We start from the raw sequence: 22,110 nt of genomic DNA, 5'->3' as shown, positions 1-22,110 counted from the left end.
TCAAAAGAGTTATGATGAACACAAACAACAAGTTCGATGGTATATTGGATACAAAAAAAGGAAAGAGATCAAATGAAAACAAACCCAACAGTTAGTTACCCTTTAGAGTCATTTTCCCGAGAAATTAGGTGAATATACCAAAAACAAGAAACATAATGCATAATCTTTAGGATAAATTCTATAAATATCACTAAGTTTACATCAAAATTAAATTTTAACATTGTATTGTTTTTAGTTTCAAGACATTCAGTTTTTTTAATTTGATTCAATATTGATTATTTATCCGGTGACCTGGTTACCAACTGATATGCAATCTTTTGATCACGTGACAACTAACATGACATGCTGACATGATACTCTTTGGTAACATCACATTTTGAGAGTCAAAATTAAAAGGAAAAAAAAAAATACAATGGCTAGGCTATAACTTAACAAGTTGGGTCACTTGGCCCACCTAAAAAAAATATTAATAGTTATTTATAAAAATAATTTATGATTTTTCTTAAGTATTTGAGTTGAAATACCTTAATCTATATATATATATATATATATATATATATATATATATATATATATATATATATATATATAAGAATGTTCAATTAAGGAAAAAAAAGTTTGAGAAAGTGAAAAAGAACATATTCATATATGAACTGGTATATATATTCATATACAAATATATACGAATATATACGAATATATGAATACGTATATTCATATATATAAACTAGTATATATATTCATATACAAATATATACGAATAAGTGATGTATTCATATATGAATATATACTTACATTTATATTCATATATGGACTTTCTCAACTTTTTTTTCTTCTTAATTGAACTTAATGCTATATATATATATATATATATATATATATATATATATATATATATATATATATATATATATATATATATATATATATATATATAGAGAGAGAGAGAGAGAGAGAGAGAGAGAGAGAGAGATTCAAGTATTCTAACTAATTATTGTGCGGATGTGTGGACAATGTTATTCTATGAGAATTACTAAGAGAATAAGTTGTTTAGCAATGCGAATACGTTCAAGCTTACAATAATATCGTCATTTTCATGCATTCTCGCTAATTATTATTTATTTTTGTTCGCACACATCTTTTTTCACTCATTTTCATTCTGACAGAATACGACCCAATAAACATCCTAACAACATTCTGACAGAAATGAGAATAATAATAAGTGTATAATAACATTATAGACGATTTAATTAGTGATGTGTTAATGAAAATAGTTATGTAAGATTGAACATAATTATATTATCAAACAACATATTTTCTTTATCATTCTCAAAGAATAACATTGTCCGTATGTCCGCACAATAATTAGTTAGAATAGAATAACATAAGCCTATATATATATATATATATATATATATATATATATATATATATATATATATATATTAACATTTCTAAAGACCATATTTTATATTATAATAGCCCAAAATCTCAAATGCCCAATTTACTTAAGATATAATACAATAAAAGGTAGGCAATACAACTTAACATAAAAAACGTCGATCCACTTCAATAGTGAACCACATTGTTTTGTGTTCTACAATCGTCACTGCTAAAATATAATGATGTTTCTAAAATCAAACAAGCCTAAGTAGTATATGACGATGTCCCATTTAAACTATTGCTACATGTCAAGGAGAGGAGAGAAGAAAAGAAGTTCGTTTTTATAGAGGTCAACAGCAACAACAACAACATCAACAACAACAACAACAACAACAACAACAACAATGAAATCACGCATGTGAATGAGTATGTTAATCTAACGATCTAATATTATATGATGTCTTTGGTACCATTTAGTGGAAAAAATAAATAAACAATGGATCAAAATCAGGTTATTGAATCATCAAAATGTTAGAGAAACTTATAAGTACCTTAATTCATTGTTACGTATATTTTGTCGTTTTCTTGATGTGAAATTTAGACAATTATAACCATTCTGTAAAAATCAATTAAAATTGGAAAAATGTATTAACCCTTCCGATGATTTTGGGACTCTTACGGTGGAATCAGACTTCGATGTCATCCGACAAGATCAAATGTCGACATCTTGTCTTCTCCCTATGATTTAGTGATCATTGTATTCTCCCTGCCAACGTTGATTCCAATCACTACGCTCTGCTCTGGGAATGAAGTTTTGTGAAGACTAACAAGAAACAAGGAAATGATAAACCCCTTTTTAAGTTTCGTGAATTGAAGAATATTTCCACGTAATTTTTTATCACAAATTCCCTAATTGATGGTGATGTTGAAGGACTAGAAACGCTTTGTGAGAAGTATGCTAAGGTGGCCGATGTGTATATTGCTTGTAAGCAATCAAAGTTGGGTAAATGTTTCGTGTTTGTTCACTTCCTACAAGTTTCAAATATACCAGAATTGGAGAAAAACATGTCATTAATTTGGATTGGGAATTTCCATATTTTTGCCTCAATCGCAAGGTTTTCCTATGGTGATACAATATGTGGTACTATGCATGGTAAGGTTAGGAATGGTACTCATCTAATCATTCCAGTGGGTATAACAAATGATGTGAATATGTCTTATGCAAAGGCAATTTAGGTGGTACGTCCCAATTACAAGTGATAAACAAGCTTAATGTACCCACTAAGAGGGCGAATCTTGAGGTATCTGGTTTAGTTTCTGTACCGGATACTGAATGCATTTTATTGGGTAATATTCGGGATGTTAGATAAATAAGATATATTACCGATATTCGTTTGAAAGACGATTTTAGATACTTGGAGGTCAATTATATTGGTGGTGCATGGATGTGGCTTGAGTTTAGGTCACATAAAGCTTGCAATCAGCATAAACATAGTGTCTTGATGAATAGGGTTTTTAAAGAACTAAAATTAAAAACCTACAACAAAACATTTCTTAGTAAAGGAGAGAATAGGTTGTATTGAAACTGATGGGTTGCCTCTTTCATCTTGGATTTTTCATGAATTTAAAAAGGTAGTTGCGTTGTGGGGAGAGGTTATTTTCTATGACGAGGAAAAATAGGATGGTACAGGGACTTGGAAGAGTATGTATTAAGTTATCGTGCTTTGAGATGACCATGGATCAAGTGACTGTTAACATTGAACCTGCTAATTACATGGTGTATGTCTATGAGCTCTCAACATGGACACCTAATCCAAATAAAGAAGGGGAGAAAAATATGGGGAAGAAAGCAATGCACATAGTAGTGAGGAAGAATCAAAAGACGATAATGCTGATAACATATTTGGTTTAGAAGAGAAGTTGATAGTTGTTAGGTGCCATTTTATACATCATTTATATTAGTGTTTTGCATCATATTTTATGCTTTTTCATATGCATTGGTTTAAATAATGTCCAGCTCATGTTATTCGCTAGAATTCCTGACTTCCAGATGAAAGAGGCTGCCACCGATGAGTTTCAGAGCCATTAGTGACGTTTTTCAGCAAAATACGAAGATCTGAAGATTACGATCTAACCAATTAGTCTAATTGGTTTAATTTTATCGTTTAATTTAATTTTCATTAGTTTTAGGCTCATTTTCGTCATGTGTGGATAAAACCCACTTCACCGAGTATGCTCGGCGTACGAATGTTGACTCGAAAACGAACATTTGATCCAGTACGCGCAGCGTACCAGGAATTATGCCCCGCGTACCGGCCCGAGTCCCATTTGTCCAATTTTTGTCTTAACCACTTAAGCTCTTCACGTCCAAACCTCAGATCTACTTCAGTTCATGGTATTAATGCATAAAGTTGGCAACTTTACCACTTTGCATGTCTTAATGGGACCTAAAACCCAATTTTGTCCATTAAGACTCATAATATGGACTCTAACTCATGCATGGTACAATATGATTCATCAAGATAACATTTTGTTTTTACACAAGGAACATCAGAGAGGTTAAGATCTAGCATTCCTTGCTCTTGGAGTGGCTCAAACTCACAAGGAGGACTCATAAGACCATAATAAGCTCAAAAACAAGCCCTAATCTCAATCTAACACAAAGAAGTATCAAAATGAGAACTTTATACCTTCTGGAGCTAGCAAATTTGATGAAGATTCTAGATCTACAACCTCAAGTCCAACCAAAGCTTGGTAACCAAGCACCACCTTCTTTAATGCACACAAAACAACACAAAATTACTTACAAAGCTCAAGAACACACTATGGGAGGCTAAGGTTTCGTGATATGACTTAAGACGCAAGGGAGGCTGAGAAGGTGATGGTATTGAGGCACTTAATGAGTTTAAATAGGGTGCAAACCCTAAAAATTAGGGTTTGCCCCTGGCTTGAGTACGCCCTGCGTACGCATGGGTACGCCCATCATACGTAGGGGCCATCCCGAAATGCGTATACAAAAGGGAGTACCCCGTGCATACCTTGTGTATGCCCAACATACTCTCCGCTAGTGTTTGATTTTAATAACAAAAATGGCTAAACTTTATACTTGGTAACTCGGGCGTTACGATTCTCCCCAACTTGAATCCGACTTCGTCCTCGAAGTCCACCACCAAAAATAACTCTGGGTAATGATCCCTCATCTCCTCCCTAGGCTCCAAAGTCTACTCCTAACCCTTCCGGTGCTGCCGATGCACCGTCACCAACTCAACAACCTTGTTCCTCAAGGTTTTCGTCTTCCTGTCGAGGATCGCTGCTGGTCTCTCAATGTAGTTCAGGCGGTCATCTACCCGTATATCCTCCAATGGGACCACTGCGGAATCATCAACCAAACACTTCCGTAGTTGAGAGACATGAAAAGTGTTGTGAATCTGACGTAGAGACGTGAAAGGACCAATATACCTATGGATCAGCTTGCCCCACTTCCTGAATCAGATAACACCTTTCCAAGGTGACACCTTCAGGAGGACCATATCCCTAACCTGGAACTCCAGGTCCGATTGGCGCTTGTCGGCATAACTCTTCTGCCAACTTTGAGCTGTCTGAAGTCTACCACGGACCTGCTGAATCATCTCGGTCGTCTTGAGTACCACCTCGATACTCCCCAAGACCCGCTGAACAACCTCACCCCAACATATCGTGGTCATACACTTCCTCCCATAGAGCATCTCAAAAGGAGGTCGATTGAAGCTGGCATGAGTTGTTATACGAAAATTTCGCTAACGGAAGACACGTATCCCAACTGATGCCGAAATCTAGAACGCATGCCCGCAACATATGCCCCAACGTCTGCATGGTCTGCTCACTCTGACCATCGGTCTACGGGTGAAAGGTAGTGCTGAAGTGCAGATGAGTTCCCAGCTCCTCGTGAAATTTCTTCCAGAATCTGGAAGTAAATCAGACATCCCTGTTTGAAACCACTGATGTAGATGTCGGCCAACTTTTCCAAAGAGATACTCTCCTGAATAGGAACAAAATGCGCGCTCTTGGTCAATCGATCCACGATGAACCATATCGAATCCATCCCGCGCGCCGTTCGAGGCAATTTGGTGATAAAATCCATCGTAATTTCTTCCCATTTCCAGACGGGAATATCTAACGGCTCCATCTTGCTGTGATGTCGCTGATGCTCGACCTTGACTTTCCTGCAAGTCAGGCACCTCTCCACATACCAAGCTACATCCCGATTCATACATGTCCACCAATAATCGGGACGGAGATCTCTATACATCTTTGTCGCTCCGGGATGAATATAGAATCTCGACTTGTGCGCCTCCGCCATCATAATCTGCCGCACACCACCACAGTAAGGAACCGACACCCTCCGATGGAGAGTCAATAATCGTTGGCTATCATAATCGAAGGAAGCCAGTTGACCCTCTATGCGCTCACTCTTCTGGTGCTCTTCCTTCATAGCTTCAACCTAAGCCTCTCGAATCTGCTCCAAGAGTGGAGTAATCACTTTCATCCTCATACAAATATCCCTAATCAGATCCGCGACCGCCTTGCATCTAAGACCATCTGCCACCACATTGGACTTCCCCGAATGGTAAAGGATCTCACAATCATAATCCTTCACCACATCCAACCACCTACGCTGCCTTATCTTCAGATTCAGCTGATCCATCAAACACCTCAGGTTCTTGTGATCCGTATAAATAGTACAATGGATCCCATAAAGGTAATGTCGCCAAATCTTGAGTGCGAACACCACAACCCCCAGCTCTAAGTCATGCGTAGGATAGTTTGCCTCATGAGGCTTCATCAACCTGGAAGTGTAAGCAATAACGCGGCCCCTTTGCATTAGAACTGCACTGAAACCCAAGATCGACGCATCACAATAAACCACAAAATCCTCAACACCCTCAACAGGGTCAAAATCAAAGCCTCACACAATCTTTGCCTCAAGGTCTCACAAGTTGCGTACTACTGAGGGCCCCAACGAAAAGTGATAGTCTTATTTGTCAATCGAGTCTGAGGAACCGCTATCTTGGAGAAATCCTGAATGAACCTCCGATAGTAACCTGCCAGACCAAGGAAACTTCGAATCGCAGATGGATACTTCGGAATCTCCCATGCCATCACCGCCTCGACCTTGGCCGGGTCGACCAGAATACCCATCTGATTGACAAGGTGCCCCAGAAACTGTACCTAGCGCAACCAGAACTCACAGTTGGAGGACTTCACAAAAAGTCTCTCCCTCCTCAAGGTCTCCAATACCTCCCTTAAATGCTCCTCATGCAGCTCCTGGGTATTGGAATAGACCAAGATGTCATAAATAAATATAATCACAAACCGATACAACATCGGCCTGCATACGTAGTTCATGAGATCCATGAACGCGACTGGAGCATTGGTGATCCAACATCGACTAAAAAGACCGTCTTCTGCACATCCTCCTCTCTGACCCTCATCTGATGATAACCCGAACGTAGATCGATCTTGGAAAACCAAGATGCACCCTGAAGCTGGTTAAACAAATCATCAATCCTCGGGAGTGGATAACGGTTCTTCGCCGTTAGCTTATTCAGCTTCCGGTAGTCAATACACATCCGATGTGACCCATCCTTCTTCTTCACAAACAAGATCGACGCTCCCCATGGCAAACTACCCGGTCGAATGAACCCCTAGTCTAATAGCTTCTGCAGCTATGTAGACAACTCCTGCATCTCTGGAGGAGCTAACTAATAAGATGCTTTGGCTATCGGAGCTACACCGGGAATAAGGTCAATCCAAAACTCCACTTGCCTCTCCGGAGGCACTCCATGCAAGTCATCTAGGAACACATCCCGGTATTCCCGAACAATTGACACATCATCCATAGTCGCCTTACCCTTCTCTCGAGTATCCATAACATAGGCGATAAATCCATAATAACCCTGCTGAAGATAGCGCCTTGCGCTAGCTACTGAACACAAAACTGGCCCGCATTGAACACCCTTTCCATGAATCACCAACTCTCCCCCACTTGGGGTTCGGATATGCACCAACTGCTGCTCACAATCAATCATTGCCCCATTGGGGCTCATCCAATCCATCCCTACAATTTTCAAAGGCAACGACGCCAAAATTTGGTGGTTGTCGAGGCCAACAAAATTAATACCCTAAATATTACAAACTAAAATAGTGTATAGCGGTAAAGGGATTGTATCCATGGATATTGGTTCAATTTAAATCTCTATGTAAATCACTTGTTCAAGTACTTGTAAAACGAAAGTAAAAGTAAAAGAGGGGGGGGGGGGGGTTAATTCTGTAACGCCCCGATCCTCAAAGTATTAATTTATGGTTTTAATTTTCATGATTTTAAGGTCTACGTGTTGCCCTGACTCGTCGAGTAGCAGCAGGTTGGTCCACGTGTTTAAGTGACCTACTCACCGAGTCCAAGAAGGGACTCGACGAGTAGGAGATGGAGGATGAAACCCTAATTTTCGGGGTTTTTCACCCTATCTAAAGGATCATAAGCCTCCTTCAGCCCCTTTACAGCCTCTTGAGAGTTCAGCAAACCCTACTCCATGTGTGTGCTTCATCCTTGTGTGTTTCAAGCTTTGGGAGGTTGATCTTTGTAAGAAGAACTTGGAGAGCAAGTGGCTAGGAGCAAAGAACGTGTGGGGATCTGATATCTACCTCAGTTGGCATCTCTTGGAAGGTATGAAGTCGTTGCCTTGATCTCTTTTCCTTCTAGATCTCATTTGATTAAATATTAGGGCTTTTCTAGCATAATAAGAAGCTATTCTTGGTTATGAGCTAAGATCTGAGGTTGTAACTTCAGATCTGAACTCTCTTTGGCCTCTAAGTCCATAAAGCTTTCAGCTTTAGCAAGTGTGAACCTTTCCTCAAGTGTAAAACTCCGTTTCAAGCTTGGTTTTGTCATTATAAGACCTTAGAGCATTGCATGCACATAAAGTTTGCAACTTTACGTGATAAATATGCCTTGGGAAGTTGGATCTGCAATATGGAACCTTAAGACGACTTAATAAGCATTTGTATGGATTTGGACCGAAGGGACTCGGCGAGTTGCATGGTCGACTTGGCGAGTCCAATGAAGATTGTCGTGGGCTCGACGAGTCAATAGAGTGACTCGGCGAGTCAGCTAGGGTTTTCTCGACCTTTTGGAACGCATGAACTCGACGAGTTCCTGGGAAACACGACGGGTTGGCCAAGGAGTTTATGGCCGCAAACATTAGGAACTCGACGAGTCACCCATGTGACTCGGCGAGTTGACGAGTTATGCAAGGAACTCGATGAGTGGCTGGTTGTATTCGACGAGTTGAAGTCAACATGGACTGTTGACCTTGACCTTTGACTTGGACTTTGACCAAGGGTAGACTATTTGACTTCTAGGAGCATTCTGGGAATTTGGAAATTATGAGTATGGTCCTATGGTGAATATAGGTGGTGGAGTTTGTTATAGTGATCTGAGAGTGGAGCTTATCATTTCAGCGCGTCAGTTGCGAGGTGAGTTATCCTCACTATACTCAAGGGTCTAAGGCACCAAGGTCGGCCCTTTGGATTGTTATCTGTTTATGTTATGCTAGTATGATCTGTTAGATCGGTATCCTAGAGGGTAGGATAATATTATATGGTATGTGGTATGATCTGTTAGATCGGTATCATGGTAGATAGGTTGTTATTATGTGTTATGTGGTATGATCCGTTAGATCAGTTGATGTCTATAGACTGTTATGTGGTTATCTGTTATATGTGCACATGTTTGTTTGGCGGTTGAGGCTTATCTGCTTTGTGCGGAGGCCAATAGACCTGGGCATTCCAACCTGTTGGTTGTGGGCCGTGAGTATTCCATCCCGAGGATGATTGGACTCATAGTATGTGGGCATTCCAACCTGTTGGTTGTAGGCCTGGGGTATTCCATCCCGAGGTGATTGGACCCATAGTATGTTGGCATTCCAACCTGTTGGTTGTGGGCCTGGGGTATTCCAACCAGATGGTTGACTGGACCCATAGTATGCTGTTTATTATTGTATGTGTATTATTGTATGTATGGGTATTTTAAGGGTAACTCACTAAGCCTTCGGGCTTACAGTTTCAGTTTATTGTTTCAAGTTCAGCGTATGACCGCGGGAAGGCGAAGGTGTGACCGTACACTTCCTCGATTGATGATTATGATTTCTGGAAAGTCTGATGTTTAAACTATTTTGAAAGCAAATTTTAATAACTGTATGGTTTTAAATGATTTAAAAGGTTTTAAATGATTTAAAAAGTTTTAAATTGGATGGAATTTTATGGATGTTACAAATTCTTTTTGATTGTTTGACAAAATTAAAACTAAGCTAGAATATAAGTTTGACAAATAAACAATAAAAGATTTGATTAAATTCAATGAAGTGAAATTGGTTGATTTTGGGTACACCACATGGATGACATGGTTGACTTATCATTAGACTAAATGGAATAACACTTGTGAATCAATTTAACTTGGCTATAGCAATTCATAAGCAGAAATTACCTCAACTCTTCATAGCTATTAAAATGGTTAGAGGAGCTCTTAACATATTTCCTTAATTAAAGTCACAAAATCAATGAAGCATATAATCTTGTGAAAATCAATTAGCTTTAAGTTCTAAGAATTACCAAGTCCAAAAGATAATCAAATGCTTAAATTATCATTATGGAGGAAACATTTCCATGGTCTAAATGAAATAAAAACAAACATGTAAACAATTTGTTGCTTACTAATTTGAGGGTCCATTACTTAAGCAAGAAGTTAGTCAACAAAAATAAGCATTCATTCATCAAAGCTCATGATCAAAGATAAATAAACACAACAAGATGTTTAACTAGAAAACATTTCCATAAACTTCAAACACCAGATAACATTTAGTCTTCAAAGCAACCAATAATCCATGGGATTTAACCCTAATAAACCAAATGAGAATCTAGCCAAGCATGGCCAAAATAAAAGAAATACAAGCAAGTTTAGAGATACCAAACATGATTCAAAGTGTAAGATGAAATGAAATGACACCAATCTTCCAAATCTTCCCAAGCCTTCTTGAGAGCAAAATAGATTTGTTCTTCAAAAGTCTTGATAATGAAAAATACCCCCAAATCTTCAGTAAAGAGTGCTTATTTCCGGATTCAAAAGTTCCCCAAAAGCTATCCACCAACCTTCCCAAAATAGAGTCAAAAAGTCAAAACTCGGATTCACTTGAGCACAATCCACGCGGACCGCGTGGGTCTCACTGATTGCATCCTTGGCCTAATTAGTATGTAATCCAGCCCAATCTTCCTTTAACATCCCAACCCAAATGCATCAATTCTTGGAAGTCCAATTATGCTATTCCAAAGCCTCCATTGATGGTCCAATGCCTCATTAGCCTTCTTTAACTCGAATCCTCGTCCAAAGATTATGTGCAACGCGCTTCTCACTTATACTGAAACCAAGCCCAATTCCACCACTTCAAGTCCATGAACAAATTGCAAGCCTCTAATAGTCCCGCACTCCTTCCACACCTCCAATAACAAATAGTCTTTGATAAATGCTGCAAATAAGCTCAAAAGACTGGAAAGCACCCGGTAAAGGAAAAAAATAACAAAAAAGAGAAAATATGCATGAAAATTAACTAAAATGAGATGGTTTTAACTAAAAATAAACTATAAAAAGAAGTAATAAAAACGAAACTATCAAATCACCCCAAGCTTAAACCTTACTTGTCCTCAAGTAAGACAAGACTAAAATGACCTTGGGATGAACTATCCTAGAAAGAAAAAAGAATGAACATCTTAGGTGGAAATTCACGACACGCCCTTAAAATAAAAACATATAATCCATTTTTAGGGATAAGAATCGCTTTAAGGGACAAGCCTTTGTTACCTTTCTAGCAAGGGATATATGTTGATCAAGATGCAAAATGAGCATGCATACTTCACTATTATGGTTTATGTGACGTTGTTTCGTGGTCCGATCTAGCCCATTAGCCATAAGAAAGTGTCCCTTGGTTAGAACGTTCCTCACTCCTCACAATTTCAACCCGACGCCAAGAAATAAAACCTAGCAAAATATAACCCGAGCCAAAAATGGCAAGGAACGAGCTATGTACAAAGGTTGGCAAACTACAATTATCTAGAAAAGGCGCCAATGTAGTTGCCAACCAAAAACGAAATCTAACTAGAAATACATCAAACCAGAAACAAATTAAATGAACTAAAATCCAAAAATGGCTAAACTTCTACCAAAGAAAACAAATGGATACAAGTCCGTGGCCCGGCCTTTTCTTTTATTTTTATTTATTTATTATTTTTTTTTTGGACAACAAAACCCCACGGACACAGTTACAAATACAAATACTTAAGACACAACGAGGAAAACACTAAAAATACATAACTACATTCGCATCTTATGATTGCGATAATATCCGACTTTTCAAAACCTTTCTTTCTTTTTTCTTTTTTTTAACACTTTAACATTAAAACCAAGAAAAATAAAGTTCAAATTTCATGAAAGATCAAAGATTTGACTTCTCCAAATAAATTGGATACAAATGAAATTTTCACGTACACAAACTAAATACTAGACTTTATTGAAATTTTTGGTAAATTGATGCAAAATTTTTCGAACGACATTTTTAAAACAATTTACTTTTGATTCACAAAACAAAACAAAACTAGAAAAAAGGGGTAGTTGTCTCTCTCTCTCTCTCTGTCTCTCTCTCTTTTGGCTCACTTTTTTGGTTTACCACAAGTGTATTACAATTACAACCTGGAAATAAAAAAAAATACAAAATATAACTATATACAACTATAAGCGGAATCTAAATCTAACCCAAACACGAGGCCAAACGAGCACAACTACACTAAGGCTAATTCGAGATCAAGTGGGAAAATGTGTCTAAATAATAAAGTAATGAGATATGATGTGAATTGTAGCAGTTAGACACTAAAGACCTAAAAATAGCACAATCTAGTTTTTATTCCTTTCTTTGGGGTTTGATTGTGGCTTGTGAGGAAAATGCAAGTGAGGGACTAGTCGGCACGAGGCTAAGTTGTCCCCCTACTTATGCCACAGTTGCCATAAGTCGATTCATATGCATAACTATTTGCACTCTCTCCCCACATATATATAAGAGAAGATGCAACAACTGAAGGTCCCTAAGAGTGATTCTTATTTGTTATGTGAGTTTCCAAAAGAACTGTATTTAAGGTGTGTCGAGTCTTTCAAGTAAAGATGTTCGGAGATGAGAAGAAGGAGATAAAAAAATGCATGAATGCTAATGCCCTAAGGTAAATGTCATGTAAAATAAAAAGTGAAAAAGAAGAAAATAAAATCTTTTTGGAGTTTTATAAAAAAAATGAATGCAAATTAAGGCTAAAATGCTATGCAACCTAAGTTAGAATGCATGAGAAAGCAAAAAGAAAAAGGGAATACCCCACCCCAAGCTTAGAAATAAGCATTGTCCTCAATGCTTGGGGCGAGGCGAAAGTACCTAAACCGGGGGATCGGGAGGTGGATATGGGTATTGGGGGTAAGGGTAGGGGTAAGGTGGAGGTGGATAAGGGTAAGTGGGTGGAGGGTATAGATAGGGAGGAGGAAGTGATATGTTCTCAAAGTGGTTTTGTGATTGGTGCCACCCCTACATATGGTGCATCTGCTGAGACATGATTTGGTTAGAGACATAAAGGGTCTCGAACCGTTCGGCAAAATTGGGGGGAACCGGGTAATATCCGGGAGGTGCTTGGGGCTGGGCTTGCTGTGGACCATGGGTGGGCTCATCGTCGGGCTCGTCATCCACATGCATCCCATCATCATCTTGAGCCTGGAGCGCATCCTCATTGACTGGCTGAATGATGGTCCTCGCGAGTCTCCACTGAGTGCGATCATGGAAGGTGAAGTTGGAGACTCGGGGGTTGGGAAGAATAAGATATCTGGCCCCTTGAGGACAATACCATGTAAAACTGCTCCAGTTCCTACGACGGATGTGATGCATGTTTGTGATAACCCGCTCATCCAAGAGAATTTTGTTGTCGACGGGCGTATAGTTGTCCGGAAGCTCAATGTCTAGCCGCGGGCTAAAAGGGTGACAAATCCTCCAATGAAAATATCACCAGTTGTTTTGGTTCTCATGAGTGTGCATTTGTGGAAAAAGAATGAGGCAAAATCCGGGATCGGTGGGTTTTCATGTCGCATCATGCGCCAAAGGAAGACGAGCTCATTTTTTGCGACTTGGCCGACTTCTTTGTGGGCAAAAACAGTGCACACCAAGATACGATGGGCAATGCGGAGGCACGGGTGAATGATGGAGGTTGCCTTATCGCGACCGGCGCATGAAAATACCCCCCGGTGATTTCCGTTCAAAAAGTCTCGTATTTGAACTCGACAGGCAAGGTGTCGAAAACCGTGAATGTGTTCGAGGAAGGTAAGCCCAAGATGTCATTTATCCTTGCAAAATCAATGTACGCTCGGTCCCCCATAAGTTGGAATGTAACTTTTTTTCTCTCGCTGTCTAACTCGCAGTCGACAAGGAACTCTCTAGTAGGGAGCTCGTAAGTGTGTGCCATGAGTTCGAGAAGGTTTTCCCACCTGATGTTACGAAACAGTTGAGTGACCCCCTCAAGAACCCCTAATGAAATGAGCGTGGGTTTGCACACATATTTGGTTGAGGCAACTTTCCTACGCAAACTCTTCTTGTATTTTCAGTCGCCTTTGCGTCCCGAAACCTTGGAACGTTGGGTTCATCATTTTGAGCTCTAGTGGGAGCCTTGCCTCGAGCGACAGCCGAGCATTTTCTAGATGTGCACATGATCAACCTGCAAGGAAACTAACAACTACACGGACCAACAATACCAACATATAATATTTCAATGCAAATCACCAATCGACTCCCTATGGACTTCTAAAATGGTTCAACAATCAAAGCAAGAAATAATTCCTAGGCTCATTTGATGCAATACCATATAAATTGTTATTCTAAAACATGCATATTGGTCAATTAAAGTCAAGGAAAGAATGTACCCGTTGGTGACCACGACTTTTGAAAGTCGAAAATTTGCGCGCGAAAATTCGGGATTTGAAAATCTTGCAACACTCCACCCCAAGCTTGAAGCTTTGCTCAATTCCTCATGAGAAATAATTTACCGCGAAAACCCGAGAAATCCGGAAATGACTTGAGATTCCGACAAAATTTTCCGGTGAGCTTTGAGGAATATTTTTAGTGGGGTTTGTAGCCTTGCCCAAGAGGAGTATAATGGTGGTGTCGGAATTGCGAGAGATGGCCGAAGTTGCCCGGAAAATGGCCGGAAAGTGGCGCCCGGAATTCCGGCAACAGATCAGAGCGGTTTTTGGGTGGGTTTGTAGAGCTCGGAAAATGGGAGAGAATGACAATGGTTTCACGTAATTCCGACCGGCGGTTTGACGGGAAATCAAGTTTTTGTGTTGGAAGTGGGAGGTGTTTTAATGGAGTTTAGGGTAAAGAGGAAGAAGAAGTGAGGAAGAACGGGTCGAATGAGGGTATTAGGGGGGTTAAGTCGTGGTCAATACCTAGTCAAAACACGGGTCAATGAAAGTCAACACCCCACGCGGACGGTTCTCCGAGTACACGCGGTCCGCGTGTAGTGCCCTAAAACGGTCCATTTGCTCGATCCCTCACGCGGTCGTTTCCAGCGATGGCACACGATCCGTTTGTATTACCCACGCGGACAACCCTTGACCACACGTGGTCCGCGTAAAAAGTTCTGTAACCATCCATTTTTGAAGAATGACGCGGTCGATTTTGGAGGCCACACACGGTCCGTTTGTTTATTCACACGGACGGTTCCTCGACTACACGCGGTCCGCGTGAGTTTTACTGAAACTACTTAATTTTCGCCCTTTGACCAAAATGAATATCGGGGCTTAGAATTCAACACTCATTTGCTGCAAGAAGGAAGAAGAAGAAATGTGAAATGCAGAAAGAATTTATCTAAAACATTTATTCGGAATTATAAAAGATGAAAACATTAAGTTTTCCAAAAATTCCCTTCTTTAACGTCTTTGGCGAGACGTCCTTCCAGCTTGATTCAACACTTCGGGACATCCAAATGGATGATTTCAAGGGCATTTTCATTAAAACCTTCATAGAATGGCTTCAAACGATGCCTGTTGACTTTGAAAATTTGTCCCGTTTCTTCACTTTATATTTCAACCGCTTCGTGCTCAAAGACTTTTAGCACAACAAATGGGCCTATCCATCTTGGCATAAATTTCCCGGAAATAACTTCAACCGTGAATGGTAAAGCAAAACCCTATGCCCCGGTTCAAAATGCTTGTGGGTGATGGACTTGTCATGGAAGAGCTTCGTTTTTTCGTTGTAAATTCTTGATTTTTCATAAGAGTCATTTCTCAATTCTTCTAACTCTTGAAGTTGAAGCTTCCTATGTCTTCCTGCCTCATCAATATTGAAATTGCATTGCTTTACCGCCCAAAATTCACGGTGTTCCAATTCCACGGGAAGATGACATGGCCTTCAAAAAACCAACCTAAATGGGGACATTCCTATCCGGGTCTTGTAAGCGGTCCGATAGGCCCACAAGGCATCATCAAGCCTCGAAATCCAATCTTTTCTTGTAGGATTCACTGTTTTCTCAAGAATAGGCTTCACTTCACGATTCGAAACCTCCGCTTGGCCATTCGTTTGAGGGTGGTAGGCGGTAGAGACACGGTGGGTCACGTTGTACTTTCTTAGCAAGGCCTCCATCATCTTGTTGCATAAATGCGTCCCTCGATCACTAATCAGCGCCCTAGGCATACCAAATCTCACAAAAACATTAGACTTTAAAAACTCGATAACCGTTTTGGCATCATCCGATCATGTGGCTTTGGCTTCAACCCACTTAGAGAAATAGTCAACTGCGAGCAAAATATAAACGTTGCCAAATGAGACTGGAAATGGGCCCATAAAATCAATCCACCATACGTCAAAAACTTCACAAAAAAGGATTGGATATTGTGGCATTTGGTTTTTTTGTGAAACGTTCCCCGTCCTTTGGCACCGTTCACAACTTTTGCAAAACTAGTAACAATCGCGTGACATGGTTGGCCAAAATAGTCCACACTCAAGGACCTTTCTCAGGGTCCGGTTAGGTCCGAAGTGTCCCCCACAAGCAAATTCATGACAAAATTGCAAAATGGATTGATGTTCTTGTTGGGGCACACATCGCCTAATGATTTTATCGGGACAATGTTTCCACAAATAAGGTTCATCCCACACGTAATACTTTGCATCACTTTTTAATTTGTATTTTTGAGCACGCGTGAATGTGTCAGGATACCTTTTCGTGACCAAAAAGTTAACGATATCGGAATACCAAGGAATAGATTGAGTAAGGGAAAAGCGATGCTCAACCGGAAACTCGTCCCGCAACGGGAAAGGAGTCTCATTTGAAGTGATCCGGCTTAGATGGTCGGCAACAAGGTTCTCGCTTCCACTCTTGTCCCGAATCTCCAAATCAAATTCTTGCAATAGTAGGATCCACCGGATGAGTCTTGGTTTTGCATCTTTCTTTGTCATCAAGTACTTGAGTGCCTCGTGATCAGAATACACTATGACTTTGGTACCGAGTAGGTATTGTCTAAACTTCTCCAAAGTGAACATTATGGCCAATAGCTCCTTCTCTGTGGTAGAGTAGTTGCTTTGAGCATTGTCTAGTGTTCTCGATGCATAATAGATCACATGGGAGGCTCTTCCATTCTTTTGACCCAAAACGGCGCCTATAGCATAGTTTCTTGCATCACACATGATCTCGAAAGGGAGATCCCAATTTGGAGCTTGCATTATAGGAGCGGATGTAAGAAACTCTTTGAGCTTGTCGAAAGCTTCTTTGCACGCCTCATTGAACTCGAAATCAATATATTTTTGCAAGAGTTGGCACATTGGTCTTGTTATCTTTGAAAAGTGCTTAATGAATCTTCGGTAGAAACCTGCATGACCCAAAAAGGAACGAACTTCCCGGACACAAGTCGGGTAAGGTAAGCTTTGAATAACATCAATTTTGGCCTTATCTACCTCAATTCCTTTCTTAGACATAATGTGACCCAAAATAAGACCTTGACTCACCATAAAATGACATTTCTCAAAATTTAAAACCAAATTCGTATCAATGCATCTTTTTAAAATTTTGGTGAGATTGGTCAAACATTCTTGAAACGAGTTCCCGTATACCGTAAAATCATCCATAAAAACCTCAATTATGTTTTCAACATATTCCGAAAAGATACTAACCATGCAACGTTGGAAAGTGGCCGGGGCGTTACACAATCCAAATGGCATTCTCCGGTATGCCAAAGTTCCAAATGGACATGTAAATGTTGTATTTTCTTGGTCTTCCGGTGCCACCGGGATTTGGTGAAAACCGGAGTACCCGTCGAGACCACAATAGTGAGATTTTCCGGCCAACCTTTCTAACATTTGGTCAATGAAAGGCAATGGAAAATGATATTTTCTTGTGCTTGCATTGAGTTTGCGGTAGTCAATGCATACTCTCCACCTGTTTTTCACGCGGGTGGGGACCATCAAATCTTTCTTATTCTCAACTACCGTGATTCCCGTCTTCTTTAGAACGACTTGCACCGGGCTCACCCACTTACTATCCGAGATTGGATAGATCATCCCCACATCAAGGAGCTTCAAAATCTCTTTTTACATAACTTCCATCATAGGCGGGTTCAATCTTCTTTACGCATCCCGACTTGGCTTGCATTCATCCTCCATCAAGATCTTGTGTATACAAGTGGAGGGGCTCAATCCCTTGATATTCGCAATCGTCCAACCCATTGCTTATTTATGTTCCTTCAACACCTTGAGAAGTTTCTCTTCTTCACATTCGGTTAAGTGAGTTGAAATGATGACCGGAAGAGTCTTGTTGTTTCCCAAGTACGCATACTTCAAGTGTTGAGGTAGGACTTTCAATTCTAGTTCCGGTGGTTGAACAAGGGAGGGTGGCAATCTTGTATGGGTTTGAGGTAATTCAGTTTGCTTCACACTGAATTGAGTGGTTTTCTTTATCTCCAAATTGTTAACCAATCTTTGAACTTTGGGGTCTAACGAGTAGAGTTTCAACTTCTTGGCTAATTTTTCACAATCAAAGCCTTTGCTCAAAATCATCTCCAACATGTTACCATTAGACAACTCAAACAATTCTTGGGTTAATGGTTCGACAACATCCACAAAACACAAAGATGAAACATCACTAGGATATCTCATAGCATCGTAGATATTGAAACTTATTGTTTCCCCATCAAACTCCATCGTTAAGCTTCCCGCATACACATCAATCTTCGTTCTATCCGTCTTCAAAAATGGTCTCTCAAGTAAAATTATACCCGACTTGGAGGACACTTGTTCTTCTAAATCAATCACATAGAAATTCGCCGGGAAGAGCAATTGGTTCACTTGCACCAAAACATCTTCCAAAATGCCTCTAGGAAAGACACTTGATTTATCCGCAAGAGATATTATGACTCCGATTCCACTCAAAGGCCCGACATTCAATGATTTATACACCGAATAGGGCATGACATTGATACAAGCACCAAGATCAAGCATAGCGCTACTAAAAGTGACATCCCCAACATTGCAAGGAACCGTAAACATTCCAGGATCTTTGCATTTGGGTGGAAGTTTCCTTTGTAAAACCGTGGATGCGTTTTCATTCATTGAGATTTTCTCGTTTCCCTTCAACTTCCTATTGTTGGTACAAAGCTCCTTCAAAAACTTTGCATATCTAGGGATTTGCTTGATGGCATCAACTAAAGGGATGTTTACTTCCACCTTTCGGAAGGTGTCCAAAATCTTTTTCTCCTCCATATTCTTCTTTGAAGTTGCAAGTCGGGAGAGGAATGGCGGTTGAGTGGCTATTGGAGTCACTAGAGGGGTAATCTTCTTTGGAACTCCGGATTATGTAGCATTCTTAACAACGGGATCCTCAATGGGAGTGATCTTTATTTCTTCCTCCTCTTCTATTGGCTTCTTCTTTGAACTACTTTCTCCGGTTTGTTTACAACTTCTTAAAGTCACCACATTAACATTTGGGTTCTTTTCGGTTTGAAAAGGGAGTTTTCCACGAGACTCCAACTTGCTTAAAGATGTAACTAGATCTCCCATTTGTGCTTCAAGGTTGGAGATACTAGTTCTTGTCTCTTTTTGAAATTGTTGGGTACTAGTGGCTAAGGATTTGACAATTTCTTCAAGATACATTCCAAAGCTACTTGGTTGGGATTGAGGAGGTTGTTGGTGATGATGTGGAGGGTGCGGTTTGGGTTGATAGTGTGGTTGTGGGTGTTGGTAATGAGGTTGTTGTGGTAGGTAGGAAGGTCTAACCAATGCATTCTGAGGCAATGGTCTTGGGTTGTAGCTCATGTTGGGATTTGGCTTCCAACTTGAATTGTATGCATTTTGTTAACCGGATGGTTTGTTGTGGTAATTTTGGAACTCTCCCGTGGCATTCACATGTTTCGCATCTTCTTGGAGAATGGCACACATATCCGTAGGATGTCCCATTGTTGCACATATTCCACAAACCATCACTCGTGGAGTTTGCCCCATGGCTAGCTTTTGAACAACGGAGGTTAAGTCTTTGATTTGAGACTCGAGGTTTGATGTTCCCACCTCATTGACTTTTTGTTGAGTTTCTCTCTTCATATCTTGGTGCGGGACTAAATGTTGTGAATTTGCGGATATGGTGTTGAAGAGTTGTCTTGTTTCTTGTGGAGTTTTGCTAAAGACATATCCACCACTTGAGGCATTAACTAATCTTCTCTCCATTGGCAACAATCCCTCATAGAAGTGTTGGATGAGGAGTTGTTCCGGAATTTGATGTTGTGGACAACTATAGCACAAGTTGTTGAACCTCTCCCAATAATCATGAAAAGTCTCATTTTGACCTTGGCGGATTCCACAAGTCTCATTTCTAAGACTTGAGACTCTTGAAGCGAGATAGAACTTGTCAAGAAAAGCTCTTGCCATGTCGGTCCATGAGTTGATTGACTCCGGTGGAAGATAGAATAACCAATCCTTTTCTCTATCGGCCAATGAAAAGGGGAATGCCATTAATTTGATTTGGTCATCGGTTGACCCTTGTGGCTTCATACTAGTGCAAATAATGTGGAACATCTTCAAATGCTTATGAGGGTCTTCATTCTCTAATCCATGGAAAGTTGGAAGGTGATGGACTAAACTTGACTTCAATTCCGAACCTCCTTCCAAAACAGGATAATTGATGTTTGTGTAACATCGGTTTCCATGATTTTCCTCAAAGTTCTTTCGGGAGCTTCACCTCCGTCCGCCATTGCAATTGGTTCAATAATGGGTGGATTTTGTTGTAGGGGTGGTGTTTCGGGAATTTCTTGGCGAGGGTCGGGACTAGAATCGGGTTCCGTATCACTTGATGAAGCGGGTTCAACCTCCGGGTCCCTGTGAGGATTTGAAGTTTGACCACGTTTTATTCTCTTTTCCTTCGCCAAACGTCTTGCTTCTTTTTCAATTTCTGGATTATAAATCTAAGCACCTGTACGTTGAGATCTGGGCATAGAGAAACAAATTGATTAAAAATAAACCAGTCCTCAGCAACGACGCCAAAATTTGGTGGTTGTCGAGGCCAACAAAATTAATACCCAAAATATTACACACTAAAATAGTGAATAGTGGTAAAGGGATTGTATCCACGGAGATTGGTTCAATTTAAATCTCTATGTAAATCACTTGTTCAAGTACTTGTAAAACAAAAGTAAAAGTAAAAAGGGGGGGGTTTAATTCTTTTTGATTGTTTGACAAAATTAAAACTAAGCTAGAATATAAGTTTGACAAATAAACAAGTAAAACATTTGATTAAATTCAATGAAGTGAAACTGGTTGATTTTGGGTACACCACATGGATGACATGGTTGACTTATCATTAGACTATGGAATAACACTTGTGAATCAATTTAACTTGGATATAGCAATTCATAAGCACAAATTACCTCAACTCTTCATAGCTACTAAAATGGTTAGAGGAGCTCTTAACACATTTCCTTAATTAAAGTCACAAAATCAATGAAGCATATAGTCTTGTGAAAATCAATTAGCTTTAAGTTCTAATAATTACCAAGTCCAAAAGATAATCAAATGCTTACATTATCATTATGGAGGAAACATTTCCATGGTCTAAATGAAATGAAAACAAACATATAAACCATTTGTTGCTTACTAATTTGAGGATCCATTACTTAACCAAGAAGTTAGTCAACAAAAATAAGCATTCATTCATCAAAGCTCACGATTAAAGATAAATAAACACAACAAGATGTTTAACTAGAAAACATTTCCATAAACTTCAAACACAAGATAACATTTACAAAGCAACCAATCATCCATGGGATTTAACCCTAATCAACCAAATGAGAATCTAGCCAAGCATGGCCAAAATAAAAGAAATACAAGCTAGTTTAGAGATACCAAACATGATTCAAAGTGTAAGATGAAATGAAATGACACCAATCTTCCAAATCTTCCCAAGCGTTCTTGAGAGAAAAATATAGTTGTTCTTCAAAAGTCTTGATAATGAAAAATCCCCTCAAATCTTCAGTAAAGAGTGCTTATTTCCAGAATCAAAAGTTCCCCAAAAGATATCCACCAACCTTCCCAAAATAGAGTCAAAAAGTCAAAACTCGGATTCACTTGAGCACGATCCACGCGGACCGCG

At 39.6% G+C, this 22,110-nt stretch overlaps 1 protein-coding gene across 1 annotated transcript; it reads right to left on the bottom strand.

Annotated features, from left to right (window-relative positions):
• Nucleotides 1-18,206: 18,206 nt before the first annotated feature.
• Nucleotides 18,207-19,235, bottom strand: LOC145126440 (uncharacterized). Its single transcript, XM_079061808.1, has one exon. It carries the CDS (start codon nt 19,233-19,235, stop codon nt 18,207-18,209), a length of 1,029 nt encoding a protein of 342 aa, XP_078917934.1.
• Nucleotides 19,236-22,110: the final 2,875 nt, after the last annotated feature.

This window comes from Lactuca virosa, chromosome 7, assembly GCF_052849685.1.
Source record: "Lactuca virosa cultivar CGN04683 chromosome 7, Lactuca_virosa_CGN04683_v6, whole genome shotgun sequence".
Taxonomy (NCBI): Eukaryota; Viridiplantae; Streptophyta; class Magnoliopsida; order Asterales; family Asteraceae; genus Lactuca; species Lactuca virosa.
Note: the sequence above shows the minus strand (reverse complement) of the source record. Positions and strands in the feature narration are given on the sequence as shown.